This window comes from Paroedura picta, chromosome 11 (genome assembly GCF_049243985.1).
Source record: "Paroedura picta isolate Pp20150507F chromosome 11, Ppicta_v3.0, whole genome shotgun sequence".
Classification (NCBI taxonomy): domain Eukaryota; kingdom Metazoa; phylum Chordata; class Lepidosauria; order Squamata; family Gekkonidae; genus Paroedura; species Paroedura picta.
The window spans coordinates 30,419,564-30,446,705 of NC_135379.1; the positions used below are offsets into that span (position 1 = coordinate 30,419,564).

General features: G+C 39.8%; 2 protein-coding genes across 7 annotated transcripts in view; one reads left to right on the forward strand and one right to left on the reverse strand.

The window, feature by feature from the left end:
• TAX1BP1 (Tax1 binding protein 1) overlaps nucleotides 1–19,124 on the forward strand; it is a 41,024-nt gene extending 21,900 nt beyond the window's left edge. For 4 of the 6 annotated variants that reach the window (XM_077303677.1, XM_077303678.1, XM_077303679.1 and 1 more), the window contains 8 exons: nucleotides 2,599–2,692; nucleotides 4,418–4,533; nucleotides 5,450–5,575; nucleotides 7,551–7,622; nucleotides 10,357–10,525; nucleotides 10,797–10,945; nucleotides 17,086–17,171; nucleotides 18,072–19,124. In XM_077303677.1, the coding sequence (XP_077159792.1) occupies nucleotides 2,599–2,692; nucleotides 4,418–4,533; nucleotides 5,450–5,575; nucleotides 7,551–7,622; nucleotides 10,357–10,525; nucleotides 10,797–10,945; nucleotides 17,086–17,171; nucleotides 18,072–18,273 (1,014 nt within the window). In that variant the 3' untranslated portion in view covers nucleotides 18,274–19,124. The remainder of the gene's footprint in view (nucleotides 1–2,598; nucleotides 2,693–4,417; nucleotides 4,534–5,449; nucleotides 5,576–7,550; nucleotides 7,623–10,356; nucleotides 10,526–10,796; nucleotides 10,946–17,085; nucleotides 17,172–18,071) is intronic. The other 2 variants (XM_077303681.1, XM_077303682.1) reach the window with 2 other exon arrangements.
• Nucleotides 19,125–21,775: 2,651 nt separating this feature from the next.
• JAZF1 (JAZF zinc finger 1) overlaps nucleotides 21,776–27,142 on the reverse strand; it is a 128,497-nt gene continuing 123,130 nt past the window's right edge. Inside the window, exons 4-5 of the mRNA XM_077303376.1 lie at nucleotides 24,835–25,004; nucleotides 21,776–23,993 (exon numbers count right to left, since the gene is read on the reverse strand). Coding sequence (XP_077159491.1) covers nucleotides 23,817–23,993; nucleotides 24,835–25,004 — 347 coding nt within the window. The 3' untranslated portion in view covers nucleotides 21,776–23,816. The remainder of the gene's footprint in view (nucleotides 23,994–24,834; nucleotides 25,005–27,142) is intronic.

The window sequence follows — 27,142 nt, forward strand, 5'->3', positions numbered from 1 at the left end:
GGTTTACATAAAACATAGGGCTATACATTGTAATCATAATAACAACAACCATAATAGTGGAAACCAAAATTGAGTAACAATATTATAACAGTTAACAGTACAATATTAGCTTTCTAAACAAGAACCCGTAGGGAGGTAAGCTGGGATCAGGACATGGAAGTGATGTCTCGGGGGCCAGCATGTGATGAGTCTGCCAGCCTTAACCAAATGCCTGGTGGAATTGTGAAAGTTCAGGAAGGGCCCTGATCTCTTCAGGGAGCTCATTCCACCAGGTGGGGGCCAGGACAGAGAAGGCTATGGCCCTGTTTGAGGCCCGACACACTTTAAAAAGTCAGGGATCACCTTGAAGGTGATTACCAGAACCTGAAGCCTAATCTGTAATTCAGCTAGGAGCCAGTGGAATTGTTGGAGGGCAGGCTGGATGTGGGACCTCCACGGACTGTTTGTGAGGACTCTGGCTGTGGCATTCTGGATCAGCTGCAGTTTCCAGATCAAGGTTAAGGGAAGGCCTGTGTAGAGCGAGTTGCAGAGGTCTAGTCTAGAGGTGACTGTTGCATGTATCACTGTTTGCATGGATGGCCACGTAGCATAGATCAGTCGTCCCTAACCTTTTTATCACCGGGGACCGGTCAATGCTTGACAATTTTATTGAGGCCCGGGTGGGGGGTAGTCTTTTGCCGAGGGATGTTGCCACCGCCACCTGAGCCCCAGCTCCGCTTGCTGGTGCCCCTGACTTCCCGCCGCCCACTGGGGGGCGCTGTCAGCAGCAGCTGCGCAGTGCCATGCCAAGGGGGAGCCCCAGCCATGGCAGCTGCCGGACAGCACCAAAGGTGAGCCAGTGGCAGAGTGGCAGGGCCGCCCCCGAGGCAGCAGCCGGGGAGGAGGATGAGGAGCCCACAGTCCTGGTACCGCCTGATCTACGAACCGGCACCAGTCTCTGGTCCGGGGGTTGGGGACGGCTGGTATATATTACTGTTCTAGGACCAAGTAGGGTTCTAGTAGCTTGTGTTGGCACAGATGGCATGAAGCCTGCTGCACTACTCTCAAAAGAGTGTGCCCATGCCTCCGTGGAAACGGAGGCATCAAGGATCACACCCAGGTTTCTGGCAGTCTGAGCTACAGATAGTTGCACTCTATCCAGGTTGGGTAGGTGCACTTCCTTACTTGTACCCTTCCTGCCCAGTCACAGGAACTCCGTCTTTGAAGGGCTGAGCTTCAAACGACTATGTTTGAGCTACCTCGTCACTGCTTCCAGGCATGTGGCTAAGAATTCAGGGGGAGAACCAAGGTGGCCATCCATCAGGAGGAAGATCTGGGTGTCATCTGCGTATTGGTGACATCCCAGCGTATAGGTAACCACCCGAGGCCAACACATTCAGTTCCTGGAACTGACAGTGTGGGAAGTGCTCTGGAGGAAAAATCCTCACGCATTAGGATTGCCACTCCTCCTCCGTGACCCACAGTCAGTGACTGATGGTGGACAGAAAATCCACCAGGGGCCAGTTCTTTAAGGGAGACTGTTTCACCCTCCTTGGTCCAGGTTTCCATCATGCAAGCCAGGCCAACTATGTGCTCTGCAAAATAAGCTTGCAGAAAGTAGACTTTGTTGTTAATGATGCACAGCATCAGTGTCGGAGGCAGGTTATTCACCTTTACTGCCACCCTAGTGACCCAAGAGGTGGTGCAGAGATTAGAAGGGGTTCGAACATGGCCATAGACAGTTGAGGTGAAGGTGGCTGGCTGTCCACACTCTAGAGCAGCCTTTCTCAACTTTTTACTATTGAGAAACCCCTGAAACACTCTTCAGGCTTCAGGAAACTCCAGAAGTGGTGTGATCATTCAGCATATGGTTGGGAAGCATCACTGTATTCATGCGCACACAGAGACTCTCTCCTCCCCATCCCCTCCAGGCCCTTCACTGGCCATTTGGGGAGGTGGGGTGAAGCAGTGTGACCATATATGGTCATATCACTCAATAAATCTTTAACATTTTTTTCAAATATATGAAACATTCATAATTAACTCCCACCCATTGTGGAAACCCAGGACCCTCAAGAAACCCCAGGGTTAACCAGAACCCTGGTTGAGAAAGCCTGCTCTGGAGCCATGTGTTATGGTAAGAGTGTTTGAGAACAACCTTAATACTAACTGGATGGAAGATATCAGCAGTAATAGTCTTGATCAAATTAGACTTTGTTTATGCAAAAAGTCTATTGCAGCCTTCTCAGCCTTTTGACTTGCTGAGCTTCTGCGGTCCCTGCATGACTCCCCTTCTCCTCATACTCTAGGAGTTTTCCTTGATCCCGAAATTAGTATCCTAGTAGGAAACCTACTTTGCCTAATACTCTTCTAATCAGTTCTAGTGTGTTCATGGACTTCAAAACCAGATGCTACATGAGAAATATATATTTGTTTATAGTATAGTAACTGTTTATATATAATAAAATAAAATGTGACTCAGAAATGGAATTGTTAGATCCATAAAATACGTACACTGCGTTTTCTTACGGTTTGGATTTTTTTGCTTTCTGTAACTAGAACATAATTGTGTATAGCAATGATTTGTACTCATCTTTGGTGTCATTTTTTTAAATAAAGAGAGTTGCAGAGAAGCAACCGAATTTGACAGATGGCTCAAAAAGTACAACTCCTGTGGTCGAGACTGGAGGTGAAAAATTGTCTGCCTCTCAAGGTATCAACTATTTCTAGCTGACTTACAGACAACCAGACAATGTATCAGTACTAGAGAAAGAGCAAGATTCCAAGGATCACATTCGGCTTTTGCTGTTCCTTTTCCAGTAGGAGTCCCCTGAAGGGGAAACAGAGTCTGGTGGAGCTAGGGAGGCAGACAAGTGATTCTGTGCAACATGTTTTTTTGGGGGGGAAATCAGTGGTTTGGCAACCCAACAGTTTCATGTGCATGCTCAGACTTTTTTACAAGATACCTGTATTTGTGTTTAAATTTATGTCTGTAGTCAGAAGCAAGTTGGAAGCAGCATGGCCCATGAAGAAGCAATAGTTATGCTAGTAAAACTGCTACTTTATTGCTTTTGAAGTATTTAGCTTATTTCTGTTTCTGTCCATTTGGTGACCTGTAACACATAGTAACTTGAGTCTAAAATTTGTCTGCCTTTTCATAGATCCAATCTTGCAGTTGTCTTGTTTCACTATCAGAGTTCTCAGTGAGTGTTAGCTTCCAGCGCTACAGGGCAGTGTTAGCAACATATGATGTGTAGGATGCCAAGACTTTGCCATGGATGTGGCAAGGTCTGCTGGATTTTCCCACTGTTGCTCTTTGCCAAGCTTTGGGTGACTGAGGATTTAGGGCTGGATTGAGACCTTGACCAAATGCAGCTTGCAAACTGTATATTGACTGCCCTGACTCAATATATATTAGATAATTCCTGTGGCCTGTGGTATATATTTGTGCTATTTAATTGTATGAATGTGGCCTTTTGTTCTTAGAATTTCACAGAATAATAAGTAACATGCATTTGCAGAACTTTTTAGTGGGGAAAGTGGCATGAATACAAAATGTCCTACAGGGAACTGTCTTAATTTAGCTAAACATAGACATTTCTAGATACGGGGAAAGAACATGACTAATTCTCTTTTTCTAAAAATGAAGGCAGTTGATGACATTCCCTCTCAAATGGGAGTTCTTAACATACCGTTTGCTTAAATCAGCCTTTCTCAACTTATTTATCACTGAGAAACTCCTGAAGCATTCTTCAGGCTTTGAGAACCCCCAGAAATTGTGTGATCCTGCAGAATCTGAGCTGTGTACATGTCCACCGGGGGACCCTCCCCTTCCCACCCCCTCCAGGCCCATCATTCATAATTTTGGGAGGGGGCCAACATGACTATATATTATTATATCACCTGATAACTATTTAACTAATTCAGTCAGCTAATTTATTAATGCCCACCCATTTGGGAAATCCTTCCAGGGCCGTCAAACTCCAAGGTTTCATGAAACCCTGGTTGAGAAGCCCTGGCTTAAAGCCTCTCTTCTGTCTTGGAATGCGGCCATAGTTTTGTATAAGTATCTGTCTAGCAGACTGGAGATCTTTTAGCATTGGCTGGACAGATACTTATTGTGGATGTTTTAGACGGATCCTGCATTGAGCAGGGGGTTGGACTAGATTGCCTGTATGGCCCCTTCCAACTATGGTTCTATGTGGCCATCCTGGAAACTTTCAGTGCATTTGTACAAAAGCAGAGCGTAGTTATGCACAACTGAAATATGGCCTTTTCAAGCTTGTTTTTACTTAGTTTATTGAAGAGCACAAAAAAGAAGGCAGATGAGCATATCTTCAGTCGAGTGAACCAGGTTTCTGCTTGTGGTTTCTGTATTGATCTTGTTGCCTCAAAAAAATTTTTTTTTAATATTACTACGTTTATCCAATATATATAGTTGGCTCCATTCCATCTGTTACAGTTTTGGAGTTTTCAGAAAAGGAGCAAGATCATGACAAGAAAAAAGAAACTGCTGAAAAAACAGAAAAATATATGAAATGCAAGGAGATGTCTGTAAGTAAGAGGCTAATATAGAAACAAGAATTAGTATTAGGGAATAATGGCAAAAGTATGCTTTGACTTTAATCTCTCTTGAAAAGTTGCTGTAATGTGGTACATATAAGCTTAGTTAATTCTTAAGTCCATAGTCCCAGTTCAACTAAAGTTAGTTCTAAGTGACAAATGAAATCAGCTTGTTACAAGTAAGTTTAATTGATTTCAATAGAACCTAGTTTTGACTCAATTCTATCTTAGGATACAATTTTGAAGGTTTGCGTTGTGTAGAATAATTGATTTGGAATGAAGTTTGAATATGAATGTTGTACAAAGCAGATAAGAAACAAGAACCTGAAGTAGGCAGATGAAATACAAAGCAGATTATATAAAGCCAATAAGAAACAAAAAACTGAAGTAGCCAGATAAAATACTGGGTTTCTCTTGTAAACAGATGGGAGCTTTAGTTAATTTACATAAATAATTTTTCATTTGGTATTGCCTAACTGTTTTCCCAAAAAGCATGTTCCAACATCCGTATGTATTATTCCTCTGGCAATGGCTATCATTCTGATACACAAGTAGTTCTGTTCCACATTGAACCTAAAGAAGCATTATGTTTGGTCTTCTGGATGAAGGGTCTTCCAGGTAGTTGCAAAGCTTCATGGAATGAGTACATGGTGGACCCCCTCCCCCCAACAGCTGCTTTTCTAGGGTGAGAACAGTGGCAGCATATAAAAATAATTTCAAATAAACTGCGAAATAGTCAGAAATATTTTCCCCATTGCTTTAGGTCTTTAGGTTAATCAGTAATGGGAGTCAACTTGATTAGGTTGTCAGCAGGAACTTGGCAGGTGGCAGTTCTTTGAAACAACTGTGCTGCACATGAACCACTTATGTTTATTGAACAATTGATAGTTAATAATTTTATTTGTAGGATGAAAAATTGAAATGCAGTGTCTATGCTGATGAATTAGCTAAGCTGGAGCTGAAGTGGAAGGAGCAGGTAAAAATTAATGAGAGTGTGAAGCAACAGCTAGCAGCGGTAGAAGACCAATATCTAGTAAGTTTGACTGTTTAATATTAACACTTTTAATTGAAGCTATTTAATTACATAGAGTAATAAAAGATCTGCCTTCTCTCATAAGTCAGGTTTATGTTACTACTGCTTAAATCAATACTCCTCAATTAGAAGTTACTTTGCCAAGTCCAATAATTTCATTATCCAGTCCTCCCGAGACAGAATCTCATTTGTTTTCCAGACTTTTGCTACCACCATTCTGGCTGCTGTTAAAGCATACAGCAACAATACGTTTAGTTCTTTAGATATTTCTTCACTCATTATGCATATAATAAAAATAATTCTGGTTTCTTTTTGAGGTTAACTTTCAACATTTTCTTAAGTTCTGCATATATTTTTTCCCCAAAATTTGACCATCCTTTGACCACATGTGGAAAAAAGAACCCTAATTTATCCTACATTTCCAAAATCTCTTGTCTGCATTTTGGGATCATTTTGCCAATTTCACCGGAATTAAGTACCACCTGAAATACGTTTTATAGAAATTTTCCCTCAAGTCATACCTAACTGAAAACTTGATTTGCGTCTTCCACAAGTGTTCCCAAGCCTCCATATCTATTGGATGACCTGGATCTTTGGCCCATTTAACCATAACTACTCACCATTTCAGTATCCCATTCTAATAACATTTTGCTGCTGTTATGGTTGTTAGGTGCGGTGTGCGACCCATTGCAACCCCATGGCTTCTATAAATAACATTTTATATTTCTATAAATAACATTTTAGATGCCTTCAAAATAATGGTGATTATTTTGGAATTATACAGGAAAAATTATGTTAATCTGGACTGAGAAAACTCGGTTGAGATTTCAACAGTTGGTTCAAGATTTGTTTATATGAACATATCTCAGTGTGAACCTTTTACATTAGTTTGTATGATGCACTACTAGAAGTTTAAACCTTTTGGACTGGTAGATTATGAGATTTATGTTAGTTTGGAAATGTATTACTAATAAAGTAGTATTTAAAAAGTTACTTTTGCCCCTCTGAGCTCAAGAAGTACTTACTCGCTTCATGGAATAGTTCTTTTAAATCAAATGTCTATTATGAATTAGCTCTACTGGAACACTCCTAAACTGAACATACTAGTCCTCTGATGTCTGAGGCAGAGAGAAGCTTATATTTTTTAGGCTGTGTTCAGATGTGGTTTAACATATTGGATTTCTGTCTTGCCCAGAGCTAGGTTTCTACACCAGGGTTTGGAATATCAGGGTGAGGATGAGAAACAAATTGCATTTTGTATAGTACCTGAATTCCGACATCACAACAAATTGTGGCTTGATAAAAGACTTAGTAAAACATTATTGGATCTGTGCACAAGAAGGGGAATCTAGGGAAGGAGCATGAGGTGGAGCTCATCATGAATAAACCAGAGTTTGTGGATTGTTCCATAAGTAAACCATAAAATGGATTGTTCTGTGCTCAGTTGGAGGTCAGGATTCTGTTAATCAAACATGAACCCTGGTCACTTTTCCAGTTGATACCAATTTTGTTCACACAATGGCACTTTTAGTGCACCTATATATAGACTAAGAACTGACTGCTTTCTTCATAATATATGGTAATGGTCTTCAACCTTTTTAGATGTAGGACCCATGAGTCTGCAAGCTGAGTATAAGAAGTCATGAGGTAGGAAGAAGAGGGGCGAGACATGTGATCTTGCCATTGGTTAAGGACCATTTTTTTTAAACGAACTTTTCCAAAATAGATATGAAAGCTACGTCATTACTTCTTGTAAAAGAGAGGCAGTTGTCCAGCAGGAGAACTGTAATTGTAAGCTTCAAGGAACATTAAAAACCTGAAAAATCTTTTTATTATGTTAATTTCATTGTAGTTACAATATTGTTACATTATGTTCATTTGCTGAACAATTGGATGCATGTGAATTGTCACCATATCTAGGAACTGTTTTATGTCCACTAATGTGGCTGCTGCTTTGAACTTGTGTTTTAAATAGGTTCAGCTGGCGGAAAAGGACAGACAGATAAATGAGCTGACATCCCATTTGGGAATCCTCAGCAATGGGAAGGTACTGAATAATTGCTGCATATTAGTGAGCCACTAAAATCAAATTTATGCTGATGTATTCCTTCGGATGCCGCTTGAGTGCAAAGAACTTGTGCCACAGCTGCTTAAATTTTAGAATAGAAGTAGTTGGGTAAGAATGGAAACATACCATGGGAAATCTGTGAAGATGAGCTTGATTAACATATGCTCAAATGCTGGTACTTTCCTATCGAATATGCAAGGAAAAAGTGCAAATGCTGGCATTGCTCCCATGTGAAATCTAGTTTATAATACTCATATTATCCACAATCCAAACTGCAACCATCAAATTGCTGTGTGTGTTTTTAGAAAAGGCTACATCTTGTAAGATTTCAAAGTCAGTTGGAAGTCAGAGAAGAATATATCAAATATTCAGCCCAGCGACAGTTAAGCACTAGATTGCATTGAAGTACTTGGAATAAGCGTGGTTCTTATAGGTAAAGGGCAATATCAAAAAGCAGAATCTCAAGTAGTAGATGAGAACTTCAGCTCATAAAGACATTTTGTGATCTCTTTGTGATGCCACTTTGCGCCACATGTGCTGAAATGTTCAGATACTTTTATGGGGCCTTTGGGAGCCTGGACTAAGTTTCCTGTAGTCCAGTAACTTGTTTAAAATTATTTTTGCATGAGGAAATTACAGGTTTAATGTTAGACATCTAATGAGGATCTATGTTAAGTCTGACTTCAACTAAGGTTTAAAGTAGAATGTAGATCAGATTACTATATAAATAACCTTTATACCCTTTATAAAGCCTATAAACTGACCTATTTATGGTTGCTGAAAAATCAAAAGTTCTATGATCTATATGTTTAATAGATGTTATTAAATAATTTTGTATTTTAATAAGTATAAAAATACTAGTGCTGTGAAGTAGTTAATGTTGAACTAGGAACACGGAAACCCATAGGGATGCCAACCTTCAGGATGGACCTGGGGATTCCCTGGAATTACAGACTGTAGAGATCATTACCCTGGAGACAATGGGTGCTTCTGGCAGGGGCTCATGGGAATTGTAGTCCATGGACATCTGGAGGGCCGCAGTTTGACTACCCCTGCTTTAGGCTTTGTCACTGGATCCCACTATGGCACTGAAGAAGAAGAGGAGTTGGGTTTTATACCCCATTTTTTACTACTCAAAGTATGGCTTACAATTGCCTTCCCTTCCTCTCGCCACAACAGAAACCCTGTGAGGCTGTGAGAGCTCTGAAAGAAATTGCTCTTTGAGAACAGCTCTAACAGGACCCAAGGTCACCCAGTTAGATGCATGTGGAGGAAGGGCAGGGAATCAAACGTTGCACATCAGATTAGATGACGCTGCTCTTAACCACTTCTCCAAGCTGGCTCTCTCTTCCTCATTGTGGCCCCTGTCATTTCCAGACTCCATTCCCAAAATTCCAATACTTTTCCCATCCTGGATCAGGCAACCCTAGAAACACAGATTCTAATCTGTACCCAGCGCTGGACATATCTAATAGAGCATACAATGGGGGAAGGGAGTCCTTGGAGAAGGGGTAAAATAAAAAACATAATATGCTTAAACGGCTAGAAAGGAACATTTTTAGCATGATCGATGGATTGAAGTTTGGAAGCAGGTGCTAATAATGAGGTAATATGGTCCTTGAACATTTTGAAAGCATAAAATATAACAAATGCATAATTATGTAGTTACAATGGAGCGTGTATACAGTACAGTCTTCATAGTGTTATTAAAATCTCATTTTTAAACTTCGTCATAAAATAGGCCACATGTTTTTATATAAAGATTACAACTTTTTAATGTTTAATTATTCCTTTGTTATGAAAAGTAAAGGCTCAGAATTTTTTTTTAAATCAGTTTTAAACCCTGTAGATCTAAGAAATGTTTAGGCAGCATTTGTTTAAAATGTTCTGGCCCCTTTAATCTATCATGGCATTCTTTGGAAGTTTGGACATGGGGAAATAAAACAGCTGTGCCTCCCATGCATGTTCATCTGTATCTTTTTTTTCTTGTTACACTCAGCTAGGGCTAAACTTTAAACATTATCTTTAAACAAAACAGTTTGTTTCTGGGGTGACTCCCAAGAAGTAGCTATCTGATTGTGACAAAGTTGTTTTTGAAATGGGAGCCAAAATGAAGAAATGAAATTTTGTGGTGATACAAGTGTTGGCAGCTTTCCACAGGAAAACAAAGCAAATTGAGCTTTGCAGGCCTTTTGGCGAAATAAAAGACTGTTCAGGCGCTGGAACATCACTGTGATTCATGTTGTATTTGTCTTCCATTCTGCAATTTTCACTGTCTACCTATAGCCAGTAGAGAGCCATCCTTTCACAAGGTTTCAAAATGAAAAAGGCAAAAGATCTCGTCAGTGGTGAATCCTGTTACGTGAAAAGCAGTGTTAATGTTTCATTTCTGTTCTGGTCTGAATTTTTCAGGCCTTCATATTACTAAGAGCTAAATATTCTAGAAACCATAGCTTCTTAAACTAGCCTTCAGTTTAACATCAGACCAATAATTCAGGTTTAACCAAGGGACAGTAAAGCATGACAGAGGAAAATATCAGAAGACTTGTAAAATCTTGTACAAATTTTAGCAGCGTACAAATGTTGAGTGTTGTGGATTTTTTTTTTTTGCTGCAATCTTAAAATGACTGGCTTCTGCCTATGCCATTGTGTGCACGTGTTTGTTTGTTTTTTTTTTGTCTAAATTTTATCTTTTCCCCAACCTGTTCTATAGAATCTTGGAAGAAGACCGGAAAACCAAGCAGAAAGAATCACTGAAGGACAGATGTCTCAGCAAGCATTATTTTTTCTCAGTTCTGATACTGATGGACAGCTGCCTGCTGTGCCTCCTAGACTACCAGGGCTTCAGTATGGCAACCCCTATACAAACCAGGGAACAAGAGGTTGGAAAATAATTTCTTCAGCTTTGGTTTGCTGGAAGATTCCACAGAGATGCATATCATTATTTATTTTCTGAACTGAAACCAGTGGTGTATAATCCTAATTCATTTTAGAAAAAAGCCAGGCATGTTAATGGTTCTGTGAACTTTCACAAGCAGGCCATTGAAGATAACTGTTTAATTGAGTAAGCTCCTGGTGGAGAGTTTCTGCTTGAATATTTGGCATATTCATCTTTCTGTTTACTTCAGCAAAGTCTCCTGATTACTATTGCAGATGGGGCAGATGGTGCTTTTTACCCTGATGAGATTCAGAGGTCGCCTGCACGAGGACCTTCATGGGAATTAGAAGGCAATGTAGTGTGCAGTCAGCCTGCTCGGAACCTCAGTCGGCCTGATGGCTTAGAGGATCCCGAAGATAGCAATGTAAGTGGGTGGTATCTTCACACAATAGCATTTTGAATTTCTTAAACTTTAAGCTGCCAGCTGTACTCCATATCATCTTCATTAAGAACATTTTCTTGCAGAGCAGCTTTAATATTAGCCAGTGGGGCACCTTATAGCCATGACTGGATTATACCGATGACCGCAAGCATACTGTGGACATGTGTGGTCCAGTCAGACCATTTGGGCTGGGAAGCCAAAGGAAGAAACAACCAGGATCAGAAGTCTGGGCAGGCATCTATTACAAGTGCAGTATCTCGTTGGTTAGAGATAACCGTATGGAAGCAACAGTGGCTGAATTCATGCTACTAGAACATTGGATTTTCTCATGTTGTTGATACACGTTTAAGAAATAGAAAGGCAACTCCACATGCATATGTCAGGTTTCTAATACATGAAAAACAGGTTTTAAATGCACTTTAGGGAGGAGAGAGCCAGTCAGGGAGGAGTGAGCCAGCTTTGGAGCTACTGGTGAGTTTTGCTTTCTTTCTTACAGTGTGTGAGGGTATATAGGTTGTAAGAGAGTGGGGACTATGTGAGTGTTTTGTTTTTGTTTTGTCTATTCCTTGCCTGGATGGTGGGTAAACTACAGCTAACTGCATTAGCTGATTTACATTGGGTAGCAGTTTTGCCTGGGTCTGACTGCTAGCTCTAGCCTCTGCTGGGTGGGCCTTTGTACTACAAAAGGCTCTTGTTCACCAGAAGCAGTAGCACAAGCAGCTGGGCAGGAAGAATGAGAAAGAGCTGGCTTGGGAGCTACTGGTGAGTGCTGCTTTCTCTCTTGCAATGTGAGGACAGTGTGTTAGCATATATAAGTTGCAGGAGAGTGGGTGCTGTTTGACTTTTGTTGTTTTTGTCTATTTCTCTCTTGCAATATGAGGACAGTGTGTTAGCATATATAAGTTGCAGGAGAGTGGGTGCTGTTTGACTTTTGTTGTTTTTGTCTATTTCTTTCCTGGGGCTACAGCTAATTGTATTAGCTGATTTGCATCAGATGGTAGTTTTGCCTGGGCCTGACTACTAGCTCCAACCTCAGTTGGGTGGGCCTTTTTATTATAAAAGACTCTTGTTTGCCAGAAGTGTGAGGAGAAGAAGGTACAGAAGCTAGAAGAAGAGTTCTTGGAAAGAACTCATGGAACATTTCTTGGAGCGCAATTGGGAGAGATGGGAAAGATCCCTCACCAATTAGAGGAGAGCCCAATACAAGAGGATAGCAGATGGAAGAATGTTACCCAAGGTTGAGACTTAAGGAAATCTTCTGCTCCTCTGATTCATAGAAATCATTTCTGGGCTCTGCCTGTAGATAGTGGACCATAGGAACAAGGACTATTCCCCCAGCTCCCTCAAAGCTCAGAATATGTTTCACAGGACCCTGCAGATGAGAGGACTAGCTCTTGTTCTCCCCAACATATTAGGACTAGGAGACATGTGTTAGTAATTGGGGATTCCCTATTGCAAGGAGTAAAAGTCAACATGTGTTGAATGAACTTGTTGTCTCGAGAGGTATGCTGTTCAGCTGGCACAAGATTCAAGGATGTCACGGGAAGGTTGGAAAGACTTGTAAAGACCAAGGACAGATATCTCTTCCTGCTCATTCATGTGAGAACAAGTGATACTGCCCAGTGCAGTATGAAACGAGACTACATGGCTTTGGGGGAGAAAGTGAAGAACTTGGGAGCGCAGGTTGTGTTTTTGTCGGTTCTTCCTGTTAATGGCTGAGCCTTAGGAAGGGAAATAAATACAATGCAGATAAATGACTGGCTATGTCATTGGTGTCATCAGGAAAGGTTTGTATTTTTGGGCCATGGATCATGCTACCATGATGAGGCTCTTCTATCAGGAGATAGTTTGCACCTCACCAGGGTGGGGAAAAATGTCTTTGCAAAGAGTCTTGTGGATCTGGTGAGGATGGCTTTAAACTAAATTCAGTGGGGGTGTGAGACTTACATTCAAAGTGTAGTTCGATGAAGATGGGAACACTGCAGATTTAAAGGGAATGGCATATATGCAGGGAACTGTTCATTTACAGGAAGGTTCAAAAACTAAAGCGGGGTACACGTATGAAGGATTACGATGACTCTGCACTAATGCGCAGAGTATGGGAAACAAGCAGGAAGAATCATGGAATAATAGTTGGAAGGGGCCTCCTGGGTCATCTAGTCCAACCCCCTGCACTATGCAGGACACTCACAACCGTATAATAGAATTGAGGGGTACAACTTAATTAAAAGGAACAGTCAAATACAGAAATACTATAAGTTAAGAATATATATACTTTGGAGGAAATGCATGTGTCTGAGCATGAGAGTTCAGCTGAAAGTTTGAGTAAAAATAAAAGGAGTAGGAAATAATAATGGTATTATGGTGGGGATCTGCCATAGACCACAATGCCAGGCAGAGGACTTGGATGAGATGCTCCTAGACCAGATTATAAATTTCTCAGAGAGGTGGGACCTAGTGGTCATGGGAGATATCAATTAGTCAGTTATTTATTGGAATACCAGCTCTCCTAAAAAAGAAGTCCAATAAATTATTGACTTGTCTTGGTGACAACTTCATTACCCAGAAAGTGGAAGGGGCAACCAGGGGGTCCACTATTTTAGACTTGATTCTCACCAACAGGGAATAACTGGTTCACAAGGTAAAAGTTGAGGGCATGCTTGGTAGTAGTGATCATATGATTTTGAACTGGGGGAAGAAAAATCTATATGTCATTACACATACAGGCTGGACTGTATTTCAATCTTTTTCACATGTGATTTTTAGTCTGAATTTAAGGCAGAGAGTCTTGTGACACCTTAAAAACAGTCTTTAACTGAAGTTTTTTTGGATTACAATCTATTAATTGATTTCTCCCCCCCCCCCTTTGCCACAAATATGGAAACCAGAAAGGGCATAGGGGTTGCATTTCAGTTGTAGTGTTCCTTAAGCAAACGAAGACAGCTGATTTTAATTTCAGAAGATACTATTTACCAAGAGATAGAAAAATGTGTAATGCCTTCAGATATTTCCAATTATCTGTAATGTTAAAATGCTGCTGTATATTAGCTCCTTTTTAAGGATTAACTGTCCTTAATAGTAGATGTAGGCTCTTGTTGCCTGTGTAATGTGTAAGAATGGTTGGGGTATGCAGTAAAATACTGTGCTATTATGTGCCACAGTTTCTTTGCACCCTTTAACTTTAAGAAACATTTTAATAAGAAACATTCCTCTATAAAGCCTCGTGCTCTTTGCGAGTGTAGTGGTATCATGACCTGCTTCTCATTTAGTCTAGTTTGCCACATTTAATTGCTATTAACCTTTGCAGAATCTGATCAGTGTTCAGACAGGCATGATTTTAGCCCTGGTCCTCAGTACCTGTAATGGAGAAAAATGTATCTCTTTCTTCTGCCTTTTGCCCTCTTCATCCATTACTGTGAATAATTAGGGGACCTGTCAGAACTTCTGCAGACTATTTTAAGGTCTTGAGTGTGAGCCTAGTGCATTTGCCTACCTTTACTTCACATTTTGCATATTTAATCTGATCATTCTTGGCACAGACGTTACAGATGACAAGCCCTTCTCCTCCTTAGTCATCTGCTGCAGTTTAATTAGCAGAGTGTTCTTTCTAATCTATGTGCTTTGCCCTCTCACAAACCCAAGAGAAACAGAGCTAAAGTCTTGTGCTCATTTGCTGACACAGCTTAGATTTTCCTAATGAGGTAGCAGGATCCTAATCTGCTCAAATGGGAACCAACTTTGGGCTAGTGTGTTCCTGTTTTTCAGAAATCCTTTCTTGTCTTACAACAAAGAGACATTTTAACATGTTCTCTTCATAGTCATACTTGTCAAATGAAAACAGCTTAATTGTTCTTGGGTTGAAAATGTACTTATAAAGAAATAGAATGATGAATAGCTTACACTTGTGCAAACTCTGCTACACAACTCTCCTTGGCAGGCATCCTTAGATTCAGCAAATAAAACCAAGGTACCTCTTTAAAAGTAAGAAAAAAGAATCTGAGGGATGAAGAAGTCCTCCTTGTCCTATGTGTTCACATTCAGTGTAATGAACCATCATCAGAGATCAGATGAAACTGTTGTTTCCTTCCTTTGTATCGATTGGTGTGTGGAAATCTGGGTTTGAACTATCAACAAAAAATTGTTATGTACAGTTCTCTTTCTGTGGGAAATGGAATAATTTTATTCCCAACTCCCATGTCTGCCTTGTCAATTAAAAAAAAATTAGGCCATCGCTGGATATAACAGGGAGCATCCACATGTTTCTATCTGATTATTTTTACATGCATAGAGGAATTAACAGCCTCAACTTTCACAACTTGATTTTTGACGCCATCAGATCTGGGGTGGGAGAAAAAATGTGGGGGTGCCAAATCAGCAGAATGGCAATGGGCATGGCTTTTTGTCTGTCCCCTCCTACATCTGTGATAGGCTGCTCACTTTGAACCCAACCAGTATGGCATTTGGGGGAAAGCACTTGAAGCAGTAGGAATGTCTTGGGCCAACCCTTATCCACCCTCCCTTGTATGTATTGTTTACTTTAAACAAAACACTTCATTCTCTGGCCTCTAGGTGAATGGGAAGGGAAAATGATTAAATTCACACACAACGTAGGAATTATTAGAAGATCAGAATTGTAGAAACATTCAGAGGTGCATTCACTTGATTGCTGTGGGAAAAAAGTGAGGGAAAGAAGTTTTTTTTTGAAAATAGAGATGAAAGTAACATCCCATGGGATGTTCGCCTGGCCTCAACCAGGTGCAGGGCCTTTTTGGCCCTGGCCCCTGCCTTATGGAATGAGCTCCCAGGAGAGCTGAGGGCCCTGATGGAGCTGTCAAAGTTCTACAAGGCCTGCAAGATGGAGTTTTCAATTATTATTTTAATCCTTTTTGTAAGCCGCCACAAGCCAGCAGCTCTGGGAGTGGCGGATAAGAATTTTAATAAATAAATATTTTTCAAGTAATGGATGTGCCGCCAGATGTACAAGACAAAGACTAAGACACTTTGGTGAGCTAGTAACTTACAATGAACTGAATTTGGAAGGCTGCTTTAGTTTAATAAAATTGGCATTGCAAAACTTCATACCAGTCTATTAACTGGCAGAGTCAGTAGAAGTAATGAGAGTATTCATTAGCTGATCATGTAGATAGAACTGAACTTTGTGGAGCAGTGTAAATCTTTCAGTTCTGGAAATAAATCTATGGCAAGAAACGTAATACCAAGCATTAATTTCTTGGCTTGGGTTTCTGAAGATTAACCTACCTCAAGAATAGCTTTCATTCTCTGGCACATATTTAAGAGTAGCAAGCGGTAGTCTTTGAATCTCCTCAGAAACATTCTGCTCTCTTGTGTGCTACAATTTATAACTAATAAAATGTTCTCGCATAAGACAAGTCTTTTAGATTGCATTTACAAGGCACCAATTAAAATATCATTGTTTTAGGAACAATAGGGATGTTCTGATACTTTCAGAAAGTATTTGGTCCTCTGCTGAAGATTTATTTAATATTATATTTATAGACCACCCTCCCGCTAGATGCTAGGCAGAATATCGGTTAGGTAAAATGAAGGAAAATAGCTGGTGTAGATGTTTTTTTTGGCTTATTTCTATATAGCTTAGCATCCTGAAGGTAGAATCCAAGGAATTCACATAATGTAATACCAAGTGCTTTAATGACTCCTGCATGAGATTGGGCAGCTTTTTGCCCAAACAAAATATTGTTGTTATTATTTAAATTCAGTTTTCTTTTTCGTTTTCAGTGTTTTGGCACAAGATGTAAAGAGGACTTTCCCATGCATGTGAAAGGGTGCCTGCATATTACTCTGTCAGCATTACTGTAGCATGGATCCTACAGTAAATTTCCACTGATGGAAGGAATTTCTGCCAGCAGACTAGGATTTCCTCACCTCATCTCCCCCCCCCCCTTCAAATGATTCTATAATTCTGTTTTTGCAGGGTGGGAGATTCAGAGGGGAAACCATTTGCACACACATGAGCTCACTGTAGATAAGGGTTGGGGGTCTATATTTCCAACAGGAAAAAAAAATCCCAGTATATTTATATTTTCCTCTTGCTTATGAATGTAAGTAATACAATATATAACAACCCCAATTTTTCTTTGCAGGATGATGAAGCAAATGCACCTTCTGCTCCTGCTCCACCAAACCTTCACTTACAGGAGCGTGGAACAGGTTTTTGTTTTGATTCCAGGTAAGGTGGCAGTCTGGACAGTTTTTATAAGCACCCACTGTGAGTAGTTGTGAAACAGTATAGGGAATGTCAAATGTTAAAACCTAAAAAGCCCAAACTTCTACTGGAGGCTCTTTGAATCCGAGGTTTTGTACTTGAAAAATTATCTTCCCATCCTGAATGCATTGGTTTAGTGATAGCCATAAATAATGCCTTTTATTTGTTCCAGCTTCCCTAATGAACAAATACCTGTTTACTGGCATAATTCAGTCTCCCAACCTGGCAAAACTGATCATCATTCTATGAGTTCCCTTGTCACCCATCTTTTAACATAGCAGTTTTCACTCTGTCAGGAATAGCTCCCCCTCCCTTCCCCTATACAGTCCGATTCTGCCTTTGTCACCCTTCTCATAACACCTCAAAAAGTGTCTGTTTTCATGTGGCCTTTATGAACGCTGGCTCTATCAGGAATCTCACATTCAGCTGTGTTGATATTTAATCTCAAAGCCATATCAATCAGTTGCCTAAAGATGCAATGAAGGGTTGCAATCCTAATTTCTTTTACATTTTGGACCTCTGTGTTGTCCCTCTGGTAAGTTGCAGGGCACTTCTCGCCATAGCTTTCTCCCCATCTCATATCAAATGGACAAGGGATTTCATGCTGTGGGCATTAAAGGAGAGATTGCATTGTTCTGACATAAAGACTAAACACAGTGTTGAAATACTTGTATATGTGGGAAGGCCTCTACCTCTGATACCCAAAGTTTGCACCTTGTCAGTCCCATAGAAGATCAGTTGTTGGTTCTGGCCTTGCTCTAATTCAGAGTATATTTAAAATACCATTAGGCAATGCATGTCAAGCTTGGGTCCCAACTTTTTATCTATCTTAAATGGTTGCTCTTTCCTCTTTTATCTCTTGAGCTTCGTGCACATCAAGAAGTGCCCACTCTGCGAAGTGATGTTTCCTCCTAACTACGATCAGACCAAGTTTGAAGAGCATGTTGAGAGTCACTGGAAGGTGTGTCCAATGTGCAATGAACAATTCCCTCCTGACTATGATCAGCAAGGCTTTGAAAGACATGTTCAAACACACTTTGATCAGAATGTGTTAAATTTTGACTAGGTATGGGCAGTTCAGCTTCGATTAGAACTCAAATGAATGAGTTCCAAAAACCCGCTAGTATAACTAAAGGCAAGCTTCTTATTTAAAGGCTACTGTCAGTGAACAATTGCTGTGCATTGCAGTTGATTCAAAGTAAACTTCTGGCCTGTTAGCAAGTATTGGATCAGCCTTCTTAACACCTAGCAAACACCCAGATCTCTTGTGGTATTTCTCAATATTTATTCCCTTGCTAACATAATGTAGAACACAGGAAACTGACAGACTTGTGCAGAAACTTCAGAAGTCCCGTTGGTAGGAATAGCAGGTTTGCTAGAATGATGTGATCTTTACTCTTGCCTGTGCTACTTAAGAGTATGATTAAATTTCTCATTCCATAATAAGCCAGCCTTCATCTAATTGTTGACTCTGACAGTTGCATAACTTATCAAATGAAATAAGTTTTTTCATGTATTTCAGAAGTCTAGTTATGTTGAGATTTACATGCTTGCAAAACTTCCTTATAGCAATGTCCACATAAATATCCCTTCCTGCAAGTGTCATTTGCTCTAGACATTTACCTATTATATCTTCTGCACTTGGAGCTATTACAAAATAAATGTATAAAAATTGCTACCCATTTGGCTTCATTTGTACACGTAAAAGCAGCTTTTTTTTCATTCTGGCAGGTTATGTTCATAGGGACTAAAGTTTCTGGAATCTTCTGCATTCTAATTTTTCCATCCCCCCCATATCATATTTGTGATGTGTATCTAAAACACTATATTTTTAGAGAGTTAATCTTTGATTCTTTTGGATAAAATTATTCACTTTTCATCAGTTGTACAATAGTAAAATTAAAGACAAACACTAAATATTGTCTTTGTGGCTTTATTACTAGACCCCTTTGCATGTATACATTGCATTACATAAAATCATGGTTGCGATTTTCCAGAGAAGCTTTGGTCAGGGATGGTGCAGAATTGGTTTCCCTGCCATGCAAACAGGAGGGTGGTCTTGAACTAAAAGATCTTTTGAATCTTCTGTCTTTAATTAGAGTGTCAAAGTAAATTATAATAAAAAATGCATTAATGGGGCTCAAATATAGAGTTTCCTTTCTATATGGAGTTTGACTTCTTGATTGGTCTAGCAAATTGAGCCAGCAGAAATCTAGAACTCCTGGTCTGAATTCAGATGTAATAGCAAACTGCTTGGCCATTGAATGGAATACACATTGGAAGGTTTGCGGCCTTGTGTTATGCTACTTATATTTCTTTCTATCTTCCCAAATCTGTTTGAAGGCTAAGGAAAGAAATAGTGTAGGGATAAGTGGTCTGAAAAGTTCAGGGGATGTACAGGCCACCACCCCCTTCAACTTTGGGGCAGCCCTGTCCACTGGAGAGCCTCCTTCCCTGCTTTGATGGAACTACAACAGATATATAATACAGGCAAAAATACTTAGACCAGCAGCATATTCTGTATGTACACATTACAATCTGATTTAGAACATCTGAGACATGGTGCCTTTCTAATCTCTATAACCTACAAGCCTTCCAAACAAGGGCTGCTGGTATTCTAAATTGGGTACAAGCATGGTCAGCTGTCATGCAAGTGCTAAGGTCATAGTTCTTATGGTCCATGTTTCAGTGTTAATATTCCTGTAGTTATCAACCCTGACTATAATTGTTAGTAGGCACTGAATGTGGAGTATCTGCCTAATATGCATACATAGTATGACTGGTGGTCATCTCCACTTTTTTGTGTTGCTGCATGACGCGACAAGCAAGACTGAAAGTTTCTGTTTAACACTTAAGACAATCCTGCGTGTCCCGTTCTCTGCTGGTGAGGATTCCTTGGCACATTTGTGACCAGCCAATTATTGCTGCGTCTTCCTGATAATCTCAGCCTATCCTGTAATTTAAGACTTAACAAAGTTTTATTCAAAGCATAAGCTTTTGTACGCAAGCGCACTTCTTCATATAGAAGTGTGCTTGTACACAAAAGTTTATACCAGTCTTTCTCAACATTTTTAGCATTGAGAAACCCCTGAAACATTTTTCAGGCTTTGAGAAACCCCAGAAGAGGCACAATCATGCAGAATATAGTTGGGAAGCATAGCTGTGTACATACCCCATCCCCTCTGGGCTGGGTGGGTGAATGGAATTTTGGTCTGTCCTGGTGAGGGGCCAATAGGAAGGCCCTTCGCGTGCCTTCCCATTGGCTGCTTGGCCCTGGATGGACACTCGGAGGGCCCAATAAGGAGCCGCTTTGCGCCTCCTGATTGGGCCTTCTGAGTTTTTAACCTGGACAGGGCCCGTCCTAACTCCTCCCCAGGTGGCCTTACCCTTTTATTTAACCGCAGGAGCGGTTAAAGATATTTTGTTATATTTTATATACGTATATACTGTTTAATGTCTTAATTGTTTGCTGCTTTGAGGGCCCTAATTGGGTGGGATTGGTTGGAGCTGAGTGAAAAGGTTGGAGAAAATGTTTTAAATAACTCGCTTTATTCAAAACTTCTTGTTCATGTGTGGGGCTCATGCCTAACATTCCTGAATAGTGATCAGGTATTTATGTTTTTTTTCTCTTTTGAATCAAACAGTTTTTATGATCACCGTGAAAAAAATATAACAAGCACATTTTCCAGGAAAAAAAAGTGTATTAATTAAAACTTCCAAGGAAAAAGAACCAATTAAAGTACATTCAGGCATGCCTAGTTCTGTTAGTGAACAGGAAGTCATTTAGCACCATGGAGTGTTGGAAGCTGCTTTTAAGACAACCAAAGAAAGAAGGATTTAAGGGATGGGGGAAAGAAAGAAACAAACAGTAATTAAAGGCTCTTCAGTCAGATTTGCTGCAGAACCTATTACTTCTCTGCTTCCCTAAAAATAATAGGTGTGCAGTGCCTTGGCAGAGCTTTGTTAGGCCACATGTGGACATTTAATGGTTCAATTTGTTAAATTAATAAAAAGCTACAAAGTGATTCTGAAGGAAGATACCAAAAAAGACAATTTGGTCTTGATTCTTTCTAGACAATTATTTGGATCTAAACATTGTGTTCTGCTAACCATAGAAACTCTCTTCTGGAAACTGTACATTTTTAAAACAATTGTATCCTGACTTTTCCACCCCATTTGGGCCTATAAAGGCAACAAGTAGTTTAAAAACATTAAAATCAGCCTCAACAATTAATATATAAAAATGGGAATGAGTGTCAGTAAGGGAATGATTAACAAAACTTCACCTGCTTGTGGAACGTAACGATATGGGAGAGGAGGACAGATGCTTTTCCCTGGGGAAGGAATTGTGTATTCCAAAGATACCTTCTCAGGTTACTATCCATCTAACTTTAGAAGATAGGGGACACTCCAAGTAGGACCTCCTAAAATTGACTATAATGATCATCTGGGAGTAGAGTCAAAGAGACATGTTACTCCTTCCATTAAAACAAATGCCAATGGGGGGGCATTTTGGCTCAAACACAACATAGCTCTCAGCACAGTGTAGAAAGGTGTGAGACAATAAAATGGCATCCCAATTTGTCTTAGGTCAGAGGCAATTTTTATTAAGTAGGATTCAATTTACATTTATAAGCAGCTTTTATTGAAAGAAATTTTGATGCACTTTGTGGTGCTCAGTTCTAAAACAAACCTCCTGTGACAAATTAATGAACTTTGTCCCCAACAAAATATAGGAAAAATATAATTTAAAGCACATTTTCACACACAGTACAATACATTCACTATACACAGTATAACAAAATAGTCCCATTTTTACCTGTTTAATACTGTCACAATGACTAGGTAAATCAAAACTGGATTTTAATAGTGAAAAGGGATTGACATGCAACAATGCTAATGTAGTCTGCTTGCATTTTTTCACTGAAAGCAGAAAATGATACCAAAATAATTGGAAGATGGGCTTTAAGTATAAGAGTCTTATGTCTGGATCATTCTTGATACTAATGTTGACACGTGCGCTACAAGATGTATCCTTTTGTAAGATGGATCAAGGGTGATTTGTTTAAAAGATGCTTTATTTTAAATTTCTTCAGTCCTCATTATGAGGCAGTCAGTTCAGAAAAGAAAGCTTAGAGAGAATCCTTTCCCCCTCAATCTTTATATATTTTTAAAAGAATGGAGACTTCTGTATTTCCTAGGTCAGGTATATAGGTTATATATTTATATATATAAATACAAAATACAAGAGGATTACTTGTAAAATGTCATTTGGGGGGGGAGACTTTCCCAGTTTCTATTAATGTAACTCTTGCATATTTTGTAAACTATTAACCTTAGACTAGCACTTACACAAGAGGAGAAGACTGAAGGCAGGAGAGCATCAAATAAATGAAGCATTCAGGTATGGTCCAGACACAAGCAACTCAATGATAGTTCTGACCTCAGGTCTATCTTTTGAGTACCTGCTTCAAGAAGCACTTCATTTCAGTAAGGCTCATGATGTCTCATAGTTCAGAAAGAAACTTTTAATGCTAAATTTGTGGAATGCAACAACCTATGGTTAGAAAATATAGATATATACATACAAAAATCTGAAGGTACAATACACATAGAACTAGAAACTCCCTCAACATACCCTCCATAAAACATGCCTAGAATTTTTATTTGCAGCCACTGGCACGCACTAGTACCCCAGTTGCAAGAATTGGCAACACATAAAACATTTAAATTTGTTGGCAATAGAGAACTACAAAGTGCTTTAAGACCTCCATCTAGGATGAAGATAATTCCTTTCAGACTAGATTTGCACTTCATTTCCAAGTGTCTTTTAGTAGTAGGTAATTGAGGAGCAATAATGGGACCACAGCAATTTGCTCCTCAGGAGTCTGATGGGTCTTTAACATTATATAACGCCTGTACATGTAGAAGTAGAATTCTACTGCTAGAGTGATTATTCAGCTAGTTCAAATGGCAAGACATTTCAGAGGAGAAAGAGTTGCAGGATAATATAAAATACAGCAAGCACACCTTTTATGTATGTTATCTGAATATGAAAATATTTTTAGCATATGTTAAAACATTCTCTTATTTATAATTTCAATACCTAAAACCTTGCTATTCCACAGATCTCTTACATAAGGCATATATTAACCAGGTGGATAATGGGGGGGGGGGGGGTGTTTTGGTTTTGCAAGCACATGGGAATGGATGCACTGAATTTCTTCAACCACATTAACAATCTTGACATTATCTCAGTGCCAAGCTCTCTTCTCCTCCCTTCCTCTTACTCATTTAACACTGAAAAACAGATAAAACATACATTATCCCCTAATTCTCTTTTTTGGGAGGGGGAGGAGTGATACTTTCAAGAATCTGTACCTTTTAGCACCTGAATGCAAAGTAATGTATATGGACATGATGATTACATGTGCAGATGTACAAAATAATCCTACTAAGATAACATCATTCCAAAATTACAGGAAAAAAATGATAAAGCATGCACTAAATTCTTTAAGGGATTGCTGAGTGCTTCCCCAAGAGGAGGTGGCTGTCTTCAAAATCAGCAACTGCTGGTGAGGATTCCTTGGCACGTTTGTGACCAGCCAGTTATTGCTGCATCTTCCTGATAATCTCAGCAGACACTGGTGGATGGAAATTGATTGTATGGTGCCGCAGACCCTGAGCTGTCTTGTAACTCTTTCCACAACGGCATTTGAATGGCTTCCGCACACGGATCTGCGTCCTGTGCCCATTCTTGGCATGGTATTTTATCCCATTAACATTCTGTGGAAAGAGGAGGGATACATTTGAGAAAAACAGCTGAAAACAGTTAGGTGGTAAAAGCACAATGGCAGTGGACTGTAATTATAAAATACTTAAGGAAAACACATAAATCAGGCACTAGGGTCTACATCTAAACATGCCAATATGCAATCTTAATATACTTAAACTGGTTTTACAAATCTGTACGAATAAAGAGAACTAAGCAACAGAAAACTCATCATGGACACACAAGGGGGAAAGGCCCATTTCTACTTCTGCCCTTCTGGAGCCTGAGGCCTACTGCTGGCTACTGCCCAATGTGGTTAGCAAAGATTGTCTTCTCATAGACTAAATTGGAGGTTGGGGAAGACACCTTACATTTCTCAGTGCATTCCTCAATTTCACATTCTCGGGATCAATGCTTTTGTGATTCAGTCTCTGGCTTTAAAGGTACATAAGCAAAAGAATAGCCAAGCTGGATCACACCAATGGTCCAATTGGTCCAATATCCTGTTTCACACAATGGTCAACCAGATGCCCACAAAATGCCTATGAAGCAGAACATGGAAGCTATGCCCTCTCCTGTTGTTGCTCTCCAGGATTAGCATTTAGAATTTACCACTCTAAACCTAGAGGTTCTTTTTAGTCAGCAATGGCTAGTAGCCACTGATGGACCTATCATCTATGAGTTTCTTTCCTCCCTTTTTAAAGCTAACTTTAAAGCCATCATGGTGCCTAGTGGCCATGAATTCCACCAATTAATTACGGATTACTGGAGAAGTAGATCTTTCTTTCCATATATAGCTTAGTATGAAATAAGACACTTGGCTTTCAAAGAATTTTCCCAAAATAATAAACTCACCTTATATCGCTTTTTACACCCAGGTACAGGGCAAGCAAAAGGTTTTTCGTCCCCTCCATTCATACACATGGAACTTAGGATAGCTTCGGAGCTGATGGCACTTTCTGTGGTCCAGGATTCATCACTGTCTGAATCTTCATAATCTACTTCTTCCTCATCATATTCACTACCTATTGCAGGGGAATAAAATAAGAATTAAGTTACTATAACGGCACGTTCCATGTTTATTACTACCCTCCATATTCTCCGTCTCATCTGCTCCTGTCCTGGTTCATTTGGCATTGGACAGGGAGCTTTAATTATTATAAAAATGTTTCTCATTATAGCCAATACTTCATAAGACTGGCAGCCCTACAGTGGCTGCATAATTGCTGCTAATATATTACATAAACTATTTTCTGTAGCTTCTTTCAAAGTATTGATGGAAAGAGATAGTTTCCTGACAGACAAAGAAGGGGAAGTCTGTATATGTTGGTGTGAGGGATAACTAAACACTTTTTAAATTAATCCCCCTGCTAAAACAGGTTTTTAAGGCTTTTCCTTTACACAAGGAAAGGGCGTAATTCTTGAGATCATAAACAGTGTAAAATAATACGTTGACAAGTCTTAATACATTTACTAGCCCTCTGGAATTAATACAAATTATAGCACAGCATTAATAAGAATTATATTGTAGCAATTGCAGCTGTGAAATTCATTCCCCCAGGTGTGAGGATAAATGGCATTGTGTGCTGCCCTAATTCAGCATTATGTTCCAGATAAACTACAGCAATCTTCTGAGGACCACGTGGTCAGCTTTTTAATTTTATTTTTTAAAGTTGCAATAAATATTAATAAGATGCCACGTGAGGGGCACAGTTACAAAAAGGAAACTGTGAGTAGCAAAGCAGGCAGACTTGCAGTGGCTGCACTAAGAACACATAACAAGAAGCACACACACACAGAAATTCACTTGTCTTAGCCAGTGATGTAGGTACTGCTGGGTCTTTCTGCCCCTTGTCTTGTGTCCTACTTGTATGTTCTTACTTTAAGACTTCAAATAATTTCAGATCAGAACCAACAGACAGATTAGAAATATGTCACAAGCTCATTAGGCACTTGGCAGGGGTTATGACATGTGTTGAAAGAACTGGATCCCAGCAAACCAGGAGGTCAGAGCCGAAGTCCCCCTTACATGCTCGCAACAGAGGGGAGCAATTTCTAACAGTTCTGTACACATTCTGATGTGTATTTGCATAGAGTCCACACATCCATTCCTTAGTACATGTCAATTCGATTCTTAGAATCACAGAGTTGGAGGGGACCTCCAGGGTCATCTAGTCCAATGCCGTGTTCAGTGCAGGAACTCACAACTACCTGCCCACCCACAGTGACCCCAATTTCATGCCCCAATGAACCACCATCAAAAGTCAACAGAATCCAGCCTTTTTTTGGAGGAAATTCACTAACCTTCCCCCGGTGGCAATCAGCAATTCCCTGGGTATGCAAAGAAGGGCCACAAGAGACAAACACTAACTCATCCCTTCTTGTCCACCCACTCATAATCTGCCTAAGTTCATATAATGATCAGAGGACCTCTTCCACTAGAATGAATGAGGAGATGCTTCAGGAAGGGAAAGCTCTGTGAACTTTAAGGTTAACACAGCGATTGTGATATTCTTCATTTGCTCCAAATAAAGCAAACCTTGATGAAAGGTTTCATTTATTAGAATAAAGCAAGCTGCTACACCAAAAGCAAAGTTAACATTCAAACGACAGGTCACTCATATAGAGATCAACAGGGCCACTCCTGGGAACATTGAACAGATGCCACGTGTTTGAAGTTACAATGTCATGAGAACAACCCCAGAGTGAGAACGGGAGGGTATGGGTGCAGGAAGGGGGAGAAAGATGTTATGGGCAAGTGGAAACTACAAAGACTTGTCCTTGGGATGACATGAATACCTAAGCATCACCCCTAGATCAGAAGTTATATATCATGGCAGAAAGAACTGGAGAGGTTTCTGACAGTCATAAGCCATGGTTGGATTGACTTTTATCGTGACTAAGCCATCTTCCGCAATATAGCATTAACACTGTAATGCCAAACAGGTATACCTTTCAAAGCCCATTAACTTCCATGGCTTTAGAAGGCTGTAGCTCTGGTTAAGATTATACTGTTAAGAGTTGTGTTGCAAGAGAAAAACAAAAGAACCACCAGTAGGCTTAGTGCAACGGTTTAATCTTAAACAAGAGTTTAGTTTCTCAAACTTGTCTCATTTCTATTTGGAGTATTTTGCCATGGTCACCCATTGGACATCCCTTTTCA